The sequence below is a fragment of the Antedon bifida genome, chromosome 3, assembly GCF_963402885.1.
Source record: "Antedon bifida chromosome 3, ecAntBifi1.1, whole genome shotgun sequence".
NCBI lineage: Eukaryota > Metazoa > Echinodermata > Crinoidea > Comatulida > Antedonidae > Antedon > Antedon bifida.
This window is the reverse complement of record NC_136228.1, coordinates 25,062,210-25,082,543: the sequence shown is the minus strand read 5'-3', so window position 1 is coordinate 25,082,543 and position 20,334 is coordinate 25,062,210. Positions and strand designations below refer to the sequence as shown.

General features: G+C 34.6%; 1 protein-coding gene across 20 annotated transcripts; it reads right to left on the bottom strand.

The window, feature by feature from the left end:
* Window positions 1-2,209: 2,209 nt before the first annotated feature.
* Window positions 2,210-18,833, bottom strand: LOC144836838 (fibrocystin-L-like). Of its 20 annotated transcripts, none has more exons than XR_013611379.1 (16): window positions 18,732-18,833; window positions 17,871-18,045; window positions 17,382-17,555; window positions 16,269-16,389; window positions 15,398-15,555; window positions 14,537-14,711; window positions 14,048-14,221; window positions 8,179-8,369; window positions 6,181-6,353; window positions 5,849-6,004; window positions 5,370-5,717; window positions 4,307-4,752; window positions 3,924-3,959; window positions 3,614-3,661; window positions 3,466-3,498; window positions 2,877-2,896 (listed from the first exon to the last, which is right to left on the bottom strand). XR_013611379.1 is itself a non-coding variant. In XM_078691710.1 (9 exons), the coding sequence occupies exons 8-9, from the start codon at window positions 8,339-8,341 to the stop codon at window positions 7,812-7,814; spliced, it is 318 nt and encodes a 105-aa protein (XP_078547836.1). In that variant the 5' UTR covers window positions 8,342-8,369; window positions 14,048-14,221; window positions 14,537-14,711; window positions 15,398-15,555; window positions 16,269-16,389; window positions 17,382-17,555; window positions 17,871-18,045; window positions 18,732-18,833; the 3' UTR covers window positions 6,449-7,811. The 20 variants fall into 20 exon arrangements, 5 of the variants coding, with proteins under 5 accessions (XP_078547838.1, XP_078547840.1, XP_078547839.1 ...); XR_013611382.1 differs by having other exon boundaries at window positions 14,048-14,215; XR_013611384.1 differs by lacking the exon at window positions 14,048-14,221.
* Between the last annotated feature and the right edge of the window lie 1,501 nt (window positions 18,834-20,334).

Genomic DNA, 20,334 nt, shown 5'->3' with positions numbered 1-20,334 from the left:
GTTGCGAACATGTGCATGGGGAGGGGTGTGTCTTTTAATTTGTTGTCGGTGTCTTCTAGTCTAGGCCTAGAAGGCCTAGCCTAGGTCTAAGTGATGCGGCCTTTGCCGCCTGGCTGGGCGTGAGGTGAGTTGGTACCAATTTTAAAAACTAGTTGCATAGGCCTAGTCAGCTAAGCTAAAAGGTTAGGCCTAGCCTATTATAGTCGCCGCATAGTACTGTATATCGCTATTAATTAGGGCCAAAATTAAATAACTAGCCTAGGGGCCCAGCTAGGCCTATTTAGCTTATCTTTCTTAGGCTAGGCCCTAGCCTAAGCCTAGCTAGGTAGGCCTAGAATAGGCCTAGTAGATATTCGCCCAGGATTCGCGTATGGGTGTTAAACGGATGATCGGGCCCACTTTTGTATGCGCACCAAACAAAAGGAGGACTCCAAATAGCCATAAATAAACACAGAACTAAATGGCCATTAAACTAGTTTAGTATCTAGTCAAGTATCAGCCGCGCAATGTTTTTATGAATATAGTAAATATTAATTAATTATTAAACAGCCGATAAATACTAATCAATGTGTCTTAATACAAAACAAATTTTACTAATCTAACATCTAGTTTTAATGATTGATTATAATAATTAATCGTATATTTCTTTTTTTTTACGTCTTTTCTTATTTCTGCATATCATTATTATACATGACACCCCAAACAACAAGGCTCATCTCATAAACACAATATTTCCCGTTTTTTTAATTGTACTTCTTCATTTCTTATGCACTTGGAGTTTATAACTTGATACAGAAACCATAATCCTGTTATCGATAAAATGAATATTAATTATTAATATTGGTAATGGTAACTAATAATAAATAAACTAATTTCCAACATTTAAAAAACACAATTTGCAGAATAAAACCAAAACGGAAACAAAACAACTTTATTTATAAAAATCACACATACTTATTGGCACATGTAAAATAAATTAAAAAAAAAAATGTACTGGCATAACTGACGGCCGCAATAACTGGTGGCTGAAATGATCCCAAAAGAGTTATGTTGTCTGGTACTCGTTGTGTTAACATTAATAATGTCTTTTTCCTTTTCATATAGGCCTAGTGTCTGATGTGTTGATGGAGTAAATGTTCTTGGGCAGCTGGTTGCAGTTTTTCTCATTTTCTATGGCTATATTGTTCTTAGTTGATGTCATATTCTAAATATGTAATGTGTATTGTCATGACGTTGAAAATATTTAAATAACAATTGTCCATGTGGTTTTTAACATCTTTAGATTCATCAGAGATTCATCTGATGTCCAAATCCAGTAAAAGTATTGGATTATTTTATTGATGATTTGTTCTACTGTACAATCATGTAAGAATTAGAAATCTGGCTACTCGCTCAAAGCTGCTACAGTAATGTACTGTGTTAGGAATACTATTAATTATTGAATCTAACATACACTGGATAGTTCCTAATTTCAGTCTGTTACAGTATTAATTTTAAGAATTTTATTAAGGAACATACTACACTAATTGTGCTTCATATTTTCATATTCATACCGGTAATTTTTTTTTAAACATTTGACGTTTTTAACATGTATGAAATCTATCTCCAGCAGGATCAATTACAGGACAATTGTTCTTGTCTTATATGTGATGATTTTTATGTATAAATAAATGATCATAATGTAAAGAAAAATAAATTAGAAACATTGACATTCTAGCTGAAATACTTTGAAATATTTAATCACTGAATAACTTAATAAATTACACTTTAATATTGTGAACATTTCCAAATTGATCAGCTTGTATTATACCATGTACCGTCAATTCTAATAGTAACCCACACTCTAATAGTAACCCCCCCTTCTAGTAGTAACCCAACTTATAAGTCAATCTATAATAATAACCCACTACTACTACTAGTAACCCATGGGGGAGGTTATTATTAGAGTCACAAAAACTATTGAAGAAATGACATTAAGACTGGTCGTTTATTATGCAGCAATATTTTGAAAATAAGGAGATAATGCATGTTGATCTCAGGAGGACTGAGTGTTTTTGAGTTTATAAAATAAAGTTCAAACAAATTATTTATTCGTACTGTTTTATTATTTTTCTATGATTTGCTGACACCGGAAAAGTTGGGGTGGGTTACTATTTTCAGGTGCCTTACTATTTTCAGGTGCCTAATTTAAGATTAGTAATAATAACCCACTACTCCAATAGTAATCCCCCTTCCCCCCCCCCCCCACTTCTAATAGTAACCCACCCTAAAAAACAATCAAAAAATAATAACCCAGGGTTACAATTAGAAGATTTACGGAATCAATTAGTTTAAACTAATTAATACATGCTATAGACTATTGTAGCCCAAATATCAAATTACACTTTTAATATTGCAAACATTTCCAAATTGATCAACTTGTAGTATATAACCATGTATCAATTAGTTTAAACTAATTAATCCATGCTATAATCTATAGACTATTGTAGCCCAAATATCAAATTACACTATTATTTATAATAACAGCAACCGGGAATCCACAAAATGTTAGGATTCAGCCAAGTAGCCTTTTTGCAATTAAAATCTCATTACACGGAATCTCTTCGATGTTATAGAACACACTTCTCGTAGGCGTGTTGAATATGCGTGTAATAGCGTGTTGTATAAACGCGCCCTTAGGTGCAACAGCCTGACAAATTGATATGGTAACACTATTAAAAACAAGTATATCAATCAGAACGTTAACATACGTTATGTTATATCTATTTTCAAACCTTTTAAAATCAAAAACTCATCAGTATCATTTTTTCATTCTTAACTTTCATCCTTATAATTATCCAATTTTGAATTGAGAATCCAGGATTTGATGTCAACAATTTCGCTACCTCTTTCTTGCCTGCAAAATGAGAAAAACAAAAATGCAATTATTCTATCATCTCTTACAGATGTATTTGTCCTAAATTTGTCCTATTTTGATGTCACATAACAGCTATCCACTTGGAATCGAGAAATTGAATATTTGCGACCAACAACCGGCCCATATTTTATAACTACTGTACTTGTTCAAAAATAACACTATATTGATCTCTTTCCCTTTAATGTTCAACAATATTCCAATTAAAATGCTTAAATACAGAAGTATAGGCCTACAGGTACATATGACAACCTCAGACATCCATCCTATATTAGACTGGGTTCCAGCCCGTAAATTTTGGCACATATGGCGTTTTATACGTATAATATAATACTCAGATTTACGCACTGGGGAAATATGTGAAGAAATCGATTTGCATGCCCGCAAACATCCGATAAGAATGACGTAGGTTATCATACCATATGTGCCAAATTATTTATCTTTACTATTTACGGGCTGGAACCCAGTCTAATCATATATATGCACTGCTCTTTAACCAATTGAATGCTCTTTGGCATGTGAAGAACGAACCTTTTTAAATTTAAACTTACCTGTGAGATCGTCATGGTTGTATAGGCCATCTTCTATAGTAGTAAACAAAAACAATTTATAACATTAATATTTTATACATTTTCGTTCTTGATACATTGTACATTTGTGTTTTCAAATGTTTTGCTGCTAATATTGTAGTAGACTTACCTGATGTTGTGGCAATTTCTAGTTGTCCATAACTATCAGCATCATCTGCTGATAAACAACAATAAAATGTTAAGAATGTAATGTTTACGAAAATCTAATTTGTGTCTGATAAGTGCCATTTCCGGCATCTACAGTTGCACAACTCTTAAACATTTCTTATGACACAGGGACAGATTGGAATGGAAAATGGGACATGGATTAATTAATTTTAACACTAAAAAAGAACTTCATAGAAAGAGTCAATCTTAATTTCACCTCACCTCAGCACCAGCTGGTATAGATTTTTATTAGTAATGTTTTATAAGCTTACCTGTGATGTTTTCTTCTTCTTTAAAAGTTTCATCTGCTGATCAATAATAAATGAAAAGTTAACAATTTAATATATTCCTAATATCTATCTGTACATTAAGTACTTTGATTGCACTGATTGCATTGAAGAACTTAAGATCTACCATAACATTTTTTTCCATGTTTAGAACCAACAAATATATGGTCTTGATTTTATGGCACTCTGGAATTGTTTCTTCTATTAGCAAAAGAAGTATTCTCATTTTACATACTTTGTTTATAAACTATATTAAAGCTTACCTGTAAAAGTATTCATTTCTACTTCTAGGCTTCTGGGTTATCTCCGATAGAAAAACACAATAAAATAATTAATTAAAAAAAATTAAGTTTTCTTATTCTTCTTACCTGTACAAGTGTTGCCACTTGTTAATTTGACAAAATTTGCTGATTTTTCAATTACCTACTGGCAGAAGAACAGGTAAGTAAAAGATATGTACTGTGTGGGTAATAAGCTGTACGGACTATATAAAGGGCAGGAAATATTTTGAGATAATCTAGGTTTTGGCGAGATTCTGGTTTTTAAGGTGTTTATGCTTTGTGAGAGTGAAGTTTGCATTGTACCAGCAACAATGCCTATTTTTTTAAAAAAAAGATGTGCCGTGTTTAAAACGTTTTCACCCGCAACTACAGCAATTGCATTATAATTCTTCAAGGTTGATATGTCCTTGGCTATTGGCTGTTCTTGTGGCCTCGAAGTCTCTGCTGCCTGCTTTTTATTTTGGGCATATACCGCATCACATGCTTGTGCATATCTAGCACTTTCCTGATCTCCTGTGATTTGTGATCATTATCTGTTATTAAAAACAATCCATTTAATATGTTCCCTTATAGAAGTGTTTTAACACAACTTGTTATTAAGTTGCAAAATACTGAAATTAAAGACTGCCTGAACCCAAAACAAGTAAGTGCCAGACAAAAAGCCTAAGGAAAAGCCTAGAATATTATATTTATCCTTGTTTGACCAATGTTTGACCAATATTTATCCAATTGTTCTGGAGGTTGTCTTTAATTTGAGGTGATTTATACAGCCGATGAAATCAAATTTGAAAGTAGTCTGTAATTGGATTTTTATGGGAGTGACTTGTAGGTACTTTTGGCTAGTCTTCAACATAAGTTGCTCTTAGAGTGGATACGATAGTCTACAATTGAAGATGCTTTTAAAATTGGGGTAGGGGGAAGTATTAATAGAAGGTAGTGGGTTAAATAGAGGGAGACCTGCATTGAAAATTTGAAATGGACTGTAGTCTTCAAAAAGAAGTTGCTCTTAGATTGGATACGTCACTAGTCTACAATTGATGGTGATTTTTGAATTTTAATGCAGTATTAAATAGAAGATGGATGGTTAATTAGAGAGAGAACTGCATTGACAATTTGAAAATGACTTATAATTAATTAAAAAATCACCAACCTTGGAATCCAGATGTTCTGCAATATCCGTTGTAAAATCTTCAATTAGATTAAACTGAACTTTAAATTTCTCCAAAACTTTTACTGTTGATCTGTGATTGATATGTGGAAAACACCCTCAATGACAGAAAACTCTGTTGAGTTGATACCTTCTAGCGTGGATGAGTTGGAATAAACAATGCTGAATTCAAAGAAGTAACCACTTCCCGACAGATTAATGGCAAGATCAGTGAAGTTGGCCCAGCCATGGATTATATCTACAGTGTTGTTGCTGACGAGCTCTGCATCAGATACTCCTGGGCATTTTCCATGGATGTGAAGAATGTCCCAGATTTTGCACAATTTCAGCCTGAAAAAATAAAAAAATCATTGAATAATTCCTTTTTTTCGTAGAATATTTGTATCAAACCTATGGTGTATTACCAAAGCTTGATAGCCTACAGTATATTGGAGTTTAGAAAGAATTGTGTTAAAACCTACACTGGTATCTAATATAGAGATGCAAGGCTGAACCTCAAATGGATGGTTCTCCATAGCATCAGCCGTAAACGTATACTCATTGTGCTTTGGAATTGATAGATGATTTCTACTCCTTGGTCACTAGATGCCTCTTCTTCAGCTTGCTTCTCAGAATACCTGTGAACCAATTAGTTATGTTGGTTTGTAATGATATAGGCATTATGGTTATGTTTGTTGCACGCCACACATGAGAATACAATTTAAGACTTTGGACAAGACGATACAAGCCATGCACTACAGTAACTCTACAGAAAACTCTACTTCAACTCATTACTTCTTAAAATGTGACTTACGTTTCATTGCCTGTACTTGGACCTCCTGTTGTATTTGTTGCTCTCACACCCCTTGTTGGGTCTTCAGCTGGGGGAGAAGGATCGGTCATTGCTAATAACCTCAACTTCAAGACTCTCGTACAAAGTACCGGTTTGTGCTGCATTAACAATTTCTGCTTGAAGGGTTGAATTGCCTGTAAGGAAAAAAAATTAATTATTGTTTAGATATTAAAAGAATAGGTAATTAAATAAAATTCAACTCATTTCTAAACATATGAAACTGAAAAAAGAAGAAATCTGGATAGATTATGTGATACTTTAATATGGTTAAAGAAAGCTATTTACTTATTATATATACCAAACTGGCAAGATTGTTAACAAGATCTTCTTCATAGAAGTCATCAACATCAACAGGAGCCACACCAAAGTCAACCATTATAACCGGTGTAGTGATGATGTCAATTGGGTCACTACCACGTATAAGTATCCAAAGAGTCTGCCAATCGCGATCAAAATAGTTCTCGCCATAAATGCTGGAGTCAGGAGTTGGTATGAACTGATCGTTTGGATCTTCTGGAACCCATATTTCTCTTTCTATTAATGGCAATGATGTCGAAAGAGTTGACAATTTTAAGTATCTTGGACTTACATTTGATTCACTTATGTCATGGAAACAGCATGTTGAACAAGTAGCTTCTAGAGTATCACAACGTATCGGTATTATTCGTAGATTAAGATATTATATTCCAAATTTTGCTTTAAGACTACTTGCTAATGCAATAGTATTACCTTGTTTTGATTACTGTAGTAATGTTTGGTCAAATTGTAACTTAGAACTTGTTAATCGTCTTCAAGTACTTCAAAATAGAGTAGCTAGAATCATTCTTTATGCTGATATGTACACCCCTATAACAGAATTGATGTCCTCACTAAAATGGAAGAGTGTCCATGACAGATGGGAAAATGATTTATTAATTATGCTATTTAAATGCCTACAGGGTTTAGCACCATCTTATTTAACAAATCTATTCAAATTTATGGACACTTTTCACACAAAAAATACAAGAAGTCAATCAACAAAAACTCTAAATGTTCCAGCATGGAACAATATTTATGGAAAGAGAATGTTTAATTATAGAGCATCAACCTTATGGAATAATCTTCCTGTACATATCCGTAAAAATTATGAGACACTTAGTCAAGTTGAATTTAAACATCTTGTATAACTTCTATTGTACATAGTTTTAATATAGCTTTTACTTTTATTTTTCTTGTATTTTTTTTCCAAATTTGGACCTCTTGGGAGACCAGTACTTGTGTATTGAAAGAGCTATTCCAGAATAAAGAAAGATTTGTATTGTATTGTATTGTATATGAACATATCTCCATCCAGCTGCCCGTTATTTGACATGACATAGTGACCTTGATGGTACACATCTAAGCGTTGAGGATTGGCATACCAGATGCCGACAACTATTTTCTGATCTGGAGCTGTGTTCAGGAAATGAAGTCATAGCGTTTGAGGATTCGTTGAACTCTCATATACATCTCATAAGTCTCTCCAATTGCAACGATAGACATAAATGTGCTGATGCGCTCTTGACATGTGTACCCATGACACCAGCCGTGATCTTGTGGTCCATTGTGATCCATCAAATCAACATAACCGTTAGACCCAATGACGATTGGTGAAGACGTCGTAATTCTGTGTCAGGATCAAGACTTTCAATAATCAACATAGCGTAATCATAGCATTCAAAAGCCTGCCAAGATTCATGCCATATGCAGACTTCTGTACCAATGATACCTTAATGAAAAGAGCAGATTATATAAAAGATCACAGCTACAACACAGTGATTCTCCTACTCCTCAAAAAAGGGATGCCACAATAAAATTGCGTGCCCAGTCTCGGTGAATGGACTGGTCTTGTTTCAAGAGTGCAACTTTAATAGGAGGAAGATTTAGGGAAGAATCACAGTTTACAAAAGCTAAAATTCAACATTAAAGCAGACAACCAACCTTTATGTGGACATTTTTCATCATAAGGAATTTTAAGTCCACGTCTCGGATCTCTATCCCACTCGTATGGAGAATCAGGAATAACATAACCAGGCCGTGATCCTCCTAGAATTCCACCATCTTCATCTCTGATCATTGCTTTCTTAAATGCATCACAATCCATCTCCACGCAATCAGAAAGATTAACTTTACTGTTAAGATTAAATGAAAAGTGTAATGTATTGAACTTGATTAATATTACTTGCTACCAATTATTTAAACTTCCTTCACCTGTTACCATATATATTATGTTAACCCACTTCTATATAACCCTGGCTACTTAATGGTCACTAATGGCTAAAGTAGACCCTCTGCTTAGACCACTAAACATTCCACCTTGACAGATAAATTACCCATTACCGATATTGTTATTATAATATATAGTAAATGTAGAATAAAGAATAAACACTTCAGTGCTAGCTTTCAACTATAACAGAACTTGTCTCTCTCTCACTTATTTGTATTGTAAATCGGTACATTACACTACAGTGGCGACGAGAATGGCCCTTATTGGCAAAATTGAAGAATTTATTGAAGGAAGGAAGGGAAGATTGGTCACAGTTTGTTGAGCGTTTAGACTTTAGACTAGAGTCTGAGGAAGAAGAAGAACAACAGGAAACTGATTGGCGGTACGTTGTCAATAACCAGAGGCTCTACGCAATAACCAACACGATATTCTACCAACAACAGCAATCTAACTGGATTTCACACTGTATTCGGAGACAGAACTATGATCCCTGCGAAGTTCTTACATTTTATGACCAAAAAAGTAAATTGATAGGAAGACCGAACCCAAGTATACTTCAGAGAACTATAAACGCTAGTCAACTAGACCGAGAAGACTATATAAGGAAGTGCTTCCAGCATCTTTTATAGAAGACAATAACTACTATGTCCAGTAGTCATTAAGTTGATTAAGTTATGTCTTGATGTCTAATTTTAATTTTAAATGTAAATAGGTTGGGTAATCATCAGGAATAGTCCTGAACAGGGAGATGAGCGCCCCTGCCCACCGATGAGTTTCGGGATCCCTTTGACCCGGAGGGAGAGTACCCGTCAGGGTTACAGGTCCCAGGTTTTTAGTTGTTTTTAAAATTAATTAGTGTTCCATGACCTTCTCATCAAAATTAACGTCTCTCATAAAATTAAGAAAAGTTGTGCTATGTCAACATAATGTCAATGACGGCGAATGTCCCTAATATTGGGGATAGCTATGAAAACAAATAAGTAAGTAAGTAACTTGTATTTCAAGGCAAAAGAAATTACTACAGAGGAGATGAAACAAGCAACACTGTTAACAGTTATTGGCCCATCATCTTATAAGCTTTTACGAAATTTGGTTACACCAGAAAAACCCAAGGATAAAACATTCGATGAGCTGGTAACAGCTATGAATGGGCATCACAGTCCAGTGCCTAGTGAAATTGTACAGCGATACAAATTCAACTCACGCTTTCGACGTGATAATGAAACAGTGCCTGAATTTATGGCATCGCTTCGATCGATGGCAGAATTCTGTAACTTTGGAGCCTCGCTCAATACAATGTTACGGAATTTGGTCTTTTGGCAGAAAAAGCACTGACACTGGAAAAAGCTGTTGAAATTGCAACTAGCATCGAAACTGCAACAAGAAATGTAAGAGATCTGGCGCAGCTGCAGTTGAAAATGTAAACAAAATTGCTTACAAAAAGAAGTCAAAATTTACATCAAATACAAATAAGAAGTCGAAACCATGTTTTCGCTGTGGAAAGAATAACCATTTGCCAGACAAATGTTATTTTAAGCAAACAACTTGCCATTATTGTAACAAGGTAGGACACATTCAATCTGTTTGTCTTAGCAAAAAGAAGGGGAAGCCCCGAACAGTTAAAAATGTTGTGGCAGATGAGCCAAGCGATGAACCAAGCAACATAGCTACAGAAATGTATGAAGAATTATTTGGAATAAAGACCACGTCTAGTCCTCCACCTATGAAAGTTAAGATACTGTTAGATGGTTTGGATACTGAAATGGAAATTGACACAGGAGCCTCGCGGTATCAATAATGTCGCAGACGAAATTTAGGCAATTATGGCCTGAAAGAAAACTTGAACCATCGTCAGTTAAGCTACGTACGTACACTGGACAAATAATGGATGTTTTGGGTAAAATTAATGCTGAAGTTACATACCAGAGTACTACTACAATATTACCGTTAACGATTGTGCGAACAGATGGACCTACCCTAATTGGTCGAGACTGGCTTCAGTTTATAAAGTTGGACTGGCAACAAATCAAGGTAATAAACCAATTAGATTTAAGTTCACTGCTTGGTAAATACCAAGAAATATTTAAAGATGAACTAGGTACCTTTAAGGGTACTGAAGCAAAAATGTATGTTGATAAAGAGACAATGCCAAAATTTTGCAAAGCCAGAAATGTTCCGTATGCTTTGCGACAGAAAGTAGATGACGAACTTGATCGCTTACGAGAAGGCATTATTGAACCTATACAGTTTTCAGACTGGGCTGCACCAATAGTTCCGGTACTTAAGGCAGATAAATCTACCATTAGGATCTGTGGTGACTACAAAATTACTGTAAATAAAGCAGCCAAAGTTGATCAGTATCCTTTGCCCCGAAGAAAAAGTTACTAAATTGGACATGTCACAAGCGTACCAACAATTACTCTTGGATAAAGATTCTCGAAAATATGTTGTAATCAACACTCAAAAGGGACTTTACAATATACACGGTTGCCGTTTGGAGTCTCTTCAGCACCAGCGATTTTCCAGCGTGTCATGGAAGGACTATTACAAGGAATTAAAGGTGTTACAGTATACCTGGACGATATATTAATTACAGGAAAAAATGACTTTGAGCATTTCGAAACTCTTGAAACCGTTCTAAAGCGACTGGCAGATGCTGGACTTCGTCTAAAAAAGAGTAAGTGTGTTTTTATGGTTAAATCTGTTGGTTATTTGGGACACCTGATCGACAAAGAGGGATTGCATCCCACAAACGCCAAAGTGAGAGCAATTAAAGATGCTCCAGCGTCTCAAAACTTGACAGAACTGAGAGCTTATTTGGGATTATATTATCTTATTATGAAGTTTTTACCAAACTTATCCAACACACTTAATTGCTCTGTTATATGCCTTACTTCGTAAGGATAAAGCTTGGAACTGGACAAATTTAGAACAATCTACTTTTGATAAATCAAAGGAATTGCTACTTTCCTGCAGAGTACTTGCACATTATGATCCAAAAAAGGAAATAATATTATCGTGTGATGCATCTCAATATGGAATTGGGGCTGTGTTAGCACATCGACAAAGTGACGGTACAGAAAGACCAATCGCATTTGCATCTAGAACACTTGCAGAAGCGGAAAAAAAGTATTCGCAAATTGAGAAAGAAGGTTTGGCATGCGTTTTCGGAGTAACGCGATTTCAGTCTTACATTTATGGTAGACATTTCACATTGGTAACAGACCATAAGCCACTGCTGGGTCTTATTAATGAGGACAGACTTGTGCCTAGCCAAGCATCAGCTAGAATCCAACGTTGGGCACTGAAATTAGGTACATACAAATATACATTAAGATTCAAACTGAAAAAGTCCCATGCCAATGCGGATGCCTTAAGCAGATTACCATTGCCAGGAAAACCAGAATCAATTCCACAACCTGCCGAAACTGTTCTATTGATGGAGCCAATGAACCAATCTCCAGTTTCCACAGCAGATATTAAAGGTTGGACGGTTAAAGATCCAACACTTTCTCGAGTTCTTTACTACATTGAAAAGGGTTGGCCCAATACTAATCCAAAAATTGAAAACTTGCAACCATATTGGATGGATCTGACAAAGAGAACTCTCTACACAAGATGGATGTATTTTGTGGGGAAATAGAATTTTTGTTCCACAGCCTGGTAGAAAACAGTTGCTACAAGCACTACATGACGGTCATACTGGAATTGTCAGAATGAAAAGTTTTGTTAGGGATTCGTTATGGTGGCCTAATATGGACAAAGACATATCAAAGCAGTGCGATACATGCCAATCCAATCAAACTTTACCACCATTGCACCCATGGAATTGGCCAAATAGACCATGGTCATGATTACATATCGACTATGCTGGACCATTTATTGGAAAAATGTTTTTAATACGATGCATACTCAAAATGGCTTGAGGTAATTCCGGTAAATTCCTCAACGACAAATACCACAGTGGATAAGCTCAGGCTTATATTTGCATCGCATGGATTGCCAGATAAAATAGTATCCGACAATGGAACATGTTTCACCAGTGATGAATTTCATACGTTCGTAAAGCGAAATGGAATAAGACATTCTTTAACAGCCCCATATCACCCATCATCGAATGGTCTTGCGGAACGTGCTGTACGCACATTTAAAGAAACAATGAAACGTATGAAAGATGGATATATCGAAACAAAAGTCGCAAGATTCTTATGTTGTAATTTGTATGTTCTTGTTATCAGTTTCTTGTTTTTAGGACCCAAGTGGAAATAAGTTTTCAACTTTTCTTGGCATTCCTTGTAATCAAGGCCTGTTTTATCTGTGCAATTGTTTTTCTATTTTCTATGTATTATATTTTATTGTTTTTTAACCTTGATTACCAAATAAAGTTAAAAAAAAAAACAATTCAAGATTCCTATTTAAATATAGAAATACACCTCATAGCACAACTGGCAAAACACCAGCAGAATTACTGAATGGCCGAAAATTGAAAACGCATTTTGATCTTTTACACCCTTATCAAGCAGATCGTGTTATCACTCAACTTGAAAAACAGAAATTAGCCCATGATCGTCATGCAAAGAACGCACTTTTGTAGAAGGAGAGTAGGTGTATATAAAGAACTTTAGAGGACAAAATCTGAAATGGTTACCCGGAACAATAATATTAAAATCTGGTCGCATCTCATTCAAGATAAAACTAGAAGATGGACGAGTTTGTCGTCGTCATGCCGACCATATCAGGAAGCGTTCTGATAGGCCATTTCAAACTCAGGATAAACAGCTTACAAACAAAGATGATCCTCCACAATTACCTCCAATGCTCATTAATCCAAATCTGAACAGTGGAAACATCACAATCGACTGTCGAAGCACAGTCTATTACTGCTCAGCGAAGAGTATACCTTACTCGCGATAGAAAACCGCCGGAAAGATACGGACATTTTTAATAACTGAAATATAGAAACTTTTATGGACATTATTACTGGACAATTTAAAATGTTGATCTTATATTTTACTTTATACAGTGCATTATACCATATACATTTAAAGTGTTATTAAACCATAACTTAGTACAGTGCTGCTTTGATTCAATTATAAATAAATAGCTTAGAATTGTTTATAATAGAAGGGAGGGAATGTAATGTATTGAACTTGATTAATATTACTTGCTACCAATTATTTATACTTCCATCACCTGTTACCATATATATTATGTTAACCCACTTCTATATAACCCTGGCTACTTAATGGTCACTAATGGCTAAAGTAGACCCCTCTGCTGAGACCACTAAACATTCCACCTTGACAGATTAATTACCCATTACCGATATTGTTATTATATATAGTAGATGTAGAATAAAGAATAAACACTTCAGTGCTAGCTTTCAACTATAACAGAACTTGTCTCTCTCTCACTTATTTGTATTGTAAATTGGTACATTACAAAAAGTATTGTAGGTAAGTGTACTTAGTTGATGAAAATAATGCAACTAGCAAGTAAGGATACACAATGATTTACATTTACGTAACTTGCATAAATGCAAGTGGTCCGTAGATATATAGGATAAATACTATTAGTACTTACCCTAAATTAGGTATATGTATGTAAACCCTGTTCTTGTCTCTGACTGTTACCTTCTTTGTACAGTACCTACAGCGGACATTGGGTGGATACCATCATCATTTGATGGATTGGTCATAGTAGCGTAATGATCTTTCTTACACGCACTATCAAAATGAGCGAATGTGACATCTATTGCTAAGAAAGAGCAAAATACCTTTATTTGTAAATGAATAAGTATGTTGAAATATATTCATTTGGTAAGTTTCACCAAAAATGTATTCCGACATTAAAGACATATTTTATGATAAAACAGTACTAAGGGACAACCTCAACATTACAGTGGCGATAACTTGGATACAACGGCAATTTTATGTAATATCCAAATAAGCATTCAGCTTCACGTGTAAACAGTATGAGTATGCGTTTCCTGCAATAGAACTCAACTGGTTTGTCCAAGTAAGGACTAGGTTTGTCCAAGTAAGGACCAGATTATGTCATGCTTTTACATACCTTGCAATCTTGTGCTTCCAGCAATAGCTGGGTAATTATGTATACCATGAAATGGAAAAAATGGAGCACCATTATCACCAGACATGAAATTTGCCCTCACGTATCCAGCATTTCCATTGTCTGGACCACAAGGTGCACACTGTTTTGCATTTTGACCTGCATTCTCCGGTTGATTCTGAAATATTTACATGAAAATGTTAATGGGAAAATGTAATATTTTAATCAGAATTTATAAATTACGTGACTGATTACACAATGGAATGGCATTATCAGTACACGTTAAGAAAAAGAAGGTAGAAGAGTAAGAAAGTCCTTTGACAAATTTCCTTATGAAAGTCAGGTATGCATATATAATATCTATACATTGATTTTATTTGACAGAATGCAAAATATAGTTCCCCAAACTGACAAAATAATAACATTTGAAAAACAGAAATAAAATCTTTTAAAATGAATAATAAAAATGTTCATATTTATTGAAAATGTTTATATCTTTTTTTTGTGTCTTTTTTGGGTTTCCCACTTTTATTTCATCGTCATTAACATTGTTCCATTCATTATGATTTTTACATTTATACATTATCTAATCTAATTCATCATAATTGCTTAATTACAGTATTCGGTTTGTAACATGCTACAAATGTTTATATTCTTACTGAACCTACCTGTAACTCATCGCAATCAAAGAACAGGCTTGTACCAATTATAAACGATGACTACATTCTCACACATACTTATCAACAGCTTCATGACTAAGAGAAGATGGCCCAATGACAAATGGCATCACCCCGATGTTGTTGTCTAAAATCTAAAATGTAAGTTACTATATAAAAAAAAGAGAAGTATTTTGGTATTGCTTACCTGCTCCAACTGTCTGGTGAATTACATTATCCTGAATTGCATCCCGATAGCAGGACTGAAGCCATTATGAAATGTATATTCACGTACAAACGATGGACTTTCTACAGTAACTTCTCCAATATCCAAGAAAGCAACTGAATAATGTGGCTCATAAAAATCTGAAACAAATAAATAAGTGTCACTATCGAATGAATAAATGCCAGACAAAAACCTCAGGGAAAAAAAAGTTACAATTACAGAACTAACACTTTCCAATGTAAGAATGTTCCTTTATAGAAGTATTTTAACACAACCTGTATTATTATAATGTATTATTCTGGTCCTCAAGCTTTACTGGAAACTGAGGAAATTCGGATTAGGCCCTCCACGGACCCTCGACAGCCAGCAGTGCAGCGCCTACCAGATCAGCACACCGGGAGACAATCCCCTACTTTTTTCAAACAGTGTACCACGTTCTTTAATGTGCACTGTTAAGTACACAGGACCAACGGCTTTACATCTCATCCGAAGAATAAGGCAATGAGAGTAAAGCATCCTGCCTAAGGAACCATGGTGGTCTATTTATAATTATTTTCTCTCAATCTAATAACAATCATTGCCATGATTCAATAAATTGTTTATTAATTAAAAATATAAAAATCATCACCATTAATGACTAGAAATAATGAGTGATAGAGCTGATAATGTTAGTTTTCCCAACGATTATATAATCTTAAGTTTCCAAAGAAGGAAAGAAGGCAAATAAAGAGAATGCTAGAAGTTTGGACTGGCAAACAGTTTAGTGTACACATAAACAGTAGTTACTGGCACTGTATACTTCAACACAAAGAATAAATATTCTAAATATTTATTTCTTAGGCTTAATACTTACAATAGTTGATTAGATCCACTGCTAGCACTCTTCTTCCTTAGATTCATTCGCATAGTCTGACATTTTAACTTAAGGTACCTTCTCAGGCAGTGCCATTTTCTCTATTTTAGAAAATTGTGCTCTACAAAGAAACACAAATATGTAATATAACTCACAATATTAAAAAAAAACTTACATACAGTACATAAACGTATACACGGTAGGTGCAAATTATTTGACATATTGTTGCATGATGAAATCAATATGAAAAGAACGGTTGCGTTTTTCTCCACATTTCAATCAACATGCTGTGATCGTTCTGTACCGCAAACATATCACTATCACGAACGCTGAACATCTTGCGACATAGCGCACTTAACATGACTTCCCCAATCAGAGCGATTATTGTCCAAAGTGTGCATAGACTTGTTTATTTTTGTTTTTTCATTTTCTATAATTTTGATGTGATTTTAGGTCGTCCCCTTAGTCTCTTAACTTTTCTCATTGTGTTTCCTCGCATAGAGCTCTTTGAGCTGGGATATCGGAGTCTAGATGAAGAAGGTGTCCACACTATGTCAACATATACTGTATATTTAACAATTACAAACTTCATTTTGTATATGAAGACAGATTATGGCACTCCTCATCTTAGAGACTCAAAATACCTGCTTTTAAAACGGATAGATTTTAAGTAGCTACCAGAAAAGCTTTAGTGAGAAGTTTAAGGCGCTGTGGGTGCTCAAATGAAAACTGTCAATGGATGTCAAAGGTTGAAAAAGCAATGCGTTGCTCAATTTCTAAACAATGACCCTGTTGTACACACATTTGACTGGATATTTGTTTAATTAATGTACAGTATGTATGCATGTATGAACATGCTCGCCTGCATCTTAAATTGAGAGGATCTGTGTGTGTGTTGCAATGAATTATTCATGAACATATGGTTCATGAATAATGAATATGCATGAACTTAGTTCATACATAAGTCATGAATAATTCATCAAATTTTCACCGGGGTAGGTTGATGAAAATAATGCAACTAGCAAGTAAGGATACACAATGATTTACATTTACGTAACTTGCATAAATGCAAGTGGTCCGTAGATATATAGGATAAATACTATTAGTACTTACCCTAAATTAGGTATATGTATGTAAACCCTGTTCTTGTCTCTGACTGTTACCTTCTTTGTACAGTACCTACAGCGGACATTGGGTGGATACCATCATCATTTGATGGATTGGTCATAGTAGCGTAATGATCTTTCTTACACGCACTATCAAAATGAGCGAATGTGACATCTATTGCTAAGAAAGAGCAAAATACCTTTATTTGTAAATGAATAAGTATGTTGAAATATATTCATTTGGTAAGTTTCACCAAAAATGTATTCCGACATTAAAGACATATTTTATGATAAAACAGTACTAAGGGACAACCTCAACATTACAGTGGCGATAACTTGGATACAACGGCAATTTTATGTAATATCCAAATAAGCATTCAGCTTCACGTGTAAACAGTATGAGTATGCGTTTCCTGCAATAGAACTCAACTGGTTTGTCCAAGTAAGGACTAGGTTTGTCCAAGTAAGGACCAGATTATGTCATGCTTTTACATACCTTGCAATCTTGTGCTTCCAGCAATAGCTGGGTAATTATGTATACCATGAAATGGAAAAAATGGAGCACCATTATCACCAGACATGAAATTTGCCCTCACGTATCCAGCATTTCCATTGTCTGGACCACAAGGTGCACACTGTTTTGCATTTTGACCTGCATTCTCCGGTTGATTCTGAAATATTTACATGAAAATGTTAATGGGAAAATGTAATATTTTAATCAGAATTTATAAATTACGTGACTGATTACACAATGGAATGGCATTATCAGTACACGTTAAGAAAAAGAAGGTAGAAGAGTAAGAAAGTCCTTTGACAAATTTCCTTATGAAAGTCAGGTATGCATATATAATATCTATACATTGATTTTATTTGACAGAATGCAAAATATAGTTCCCCAAACTGACAAAATAATAACATTTGAAAAACAGAAATAAAATCTTTTAAAATGAATAATAAAAATGTTCATATTTATTGAAAATGTTTATATCTTTTTTTTGTGTCTTTTTTGGGTTTCCCACTTTTATTTCATCGTCATTAACATTGTTCCATTCATTATGATTTTTACATTTATACATTATCTAATCTAATTCATCATAATTGCTTAATTACAGTATTCGGTTTGTAACATGCTACAAATGTTTATATTCTTACTGAACCTACCTGTAACTCATCGCAATCAAAGAACAGGCTTGTACCAATTATAAACGATGACTACATTCTCACACATACTTATCAACAGCTTCATGACTAAGAGAAGATGGCCCAATGACAAATGGCATCACCCCGATGTTGTTGTCTAAAATCTAAAATGTAAGTTACTATATAAAAAAAAGAGAAGTATTTTGGTATTGCTTACCTGCTCCAACTGTGTGGTGAATTACATTATCCTGAATTGCATCCCGATAGCAGGACTGAAGCCATTATGAAATGTATATTCACGTACAAACGATGGACTTTCTACAGTAACTTCTCCAATATCCAAGAAAGCAACTGAATAATGTGGCTCATAAAAATCTGAAACAAATAAATAAGTGTCACTATCGAATGAATAAATGCCAGACAAAAACCTCAGGGGAAAAAAAGTTACAATTACAGAACTAACACTTTCCAATGTAAGAATGTTCCTTTATAGAAGTATTTTAACACAACCTGTATTATTATAATGTATTATTCTGGTCCTCAAGCTTTACTGGAAACTGAGGAAATTCGGATTAGGCCCTCCACGGACCCTCGACAGCCAGCAGTGCAGCGCCTACCAGATCAGCACACCGGGAGACAATCCCCTACTTTTTTCAAACAGTGTACCACGTTCTTTAATGTGCACTGTTAAGTACACAGGACCAACGGCTTTACATCTCATCCGAAGAATAAGGCAATGAGAGTAAAGCATCCTGCCTAAGGAACCATGGTGGTCTATTTATAATTATTTTCTCTCAATCTAATAACAATCATTGCCATGATTCAATAAATTGTTTATTAATTAAAAATATAAAAATCATCACCATTAATGACTAGAAATAATGAGTGATAGAGCTGATAATGTTAGTTTTCCCAACGATTATATAATCTTAAGTTTCCAAAGAAGGAAAGAAGGCAAATAAAGAGAATGCTAGAAGTTTGGACTGGCAAACAGTTTAGTGTACACATAAACAGTAGTTACTGGCACTGTATACTTCAACACAAAGAATAAATATTCTAAATATTTATTTCTTAGGCTTAATACTTACAATAGTTGATTAGATCCACTGCTAGCACTCTTCTTCCTTAGATTCATTCGCATAGTCTGACATTTTAACTTAAGGTACCTTCTCAGGCAGTGCCATTTTCTCTATTTTAGAAAATTGTGCTCTACAAAGAAACACAAATATTTAATATAACTCACAATATTAAAAAAAAACTTACATACAGTACATAAACGTATACACGGTAGGTGCAAATTATTTGACATATTGTTGCATGATGAAATCAATATGAAAAGAACGGTTGCGTTTTTCTCCACATTTCAATCAACATGCTGTGATCGTTCTGTACCGCAAACATATCACTATCACGAACGCTGAACATCTTGCGACATAGCGCACTTAACATGACTTCCCCAATCAGAGCGATTATTGTCCAAAGTGTGCATAGACTTGTTTATTTTTGTTTTTTCATTTTCTATAATTTTGATGTGATTTTAGGTCGTCCCCTTAGTCTCTTAACTTTTCTCATTGTGTTTCCTCGCATAGAGCTCTTTGAGCTGGGATATCGGAGTCTAGATGAAGAAGGTGTCCACACTTTGTCAACATATACTGTATATTTAACAATTACAAACTTCATTTTGTATATGAAGACAGATTATGGCACTCCTCATCTTAGAGACTCAAAATACCTGCTTTTAAAACGGATAGATTTTAAGTAGCTACCAGAAAAGCTTTAGTGAGAAGTTTAAGGCGCTGTGGGTGCTCAAATGAAAACTG

Coding starts and splice junctions, on each gene's coding strand:
- LOC144836838 (XM_078691710.1), bottom strand. CDS start 8,341: ATGGATTGTGATGCATTTAAGAAAGCAATGATCAGAGATGAAGATGGT. Junction 7,967..8,178: donor TGAAAAATGTCCACATAAAG/GTTGGTTGTCTG, acceptor CTTTTCATTAAG/GTATCATTGGTACAGAAGTC.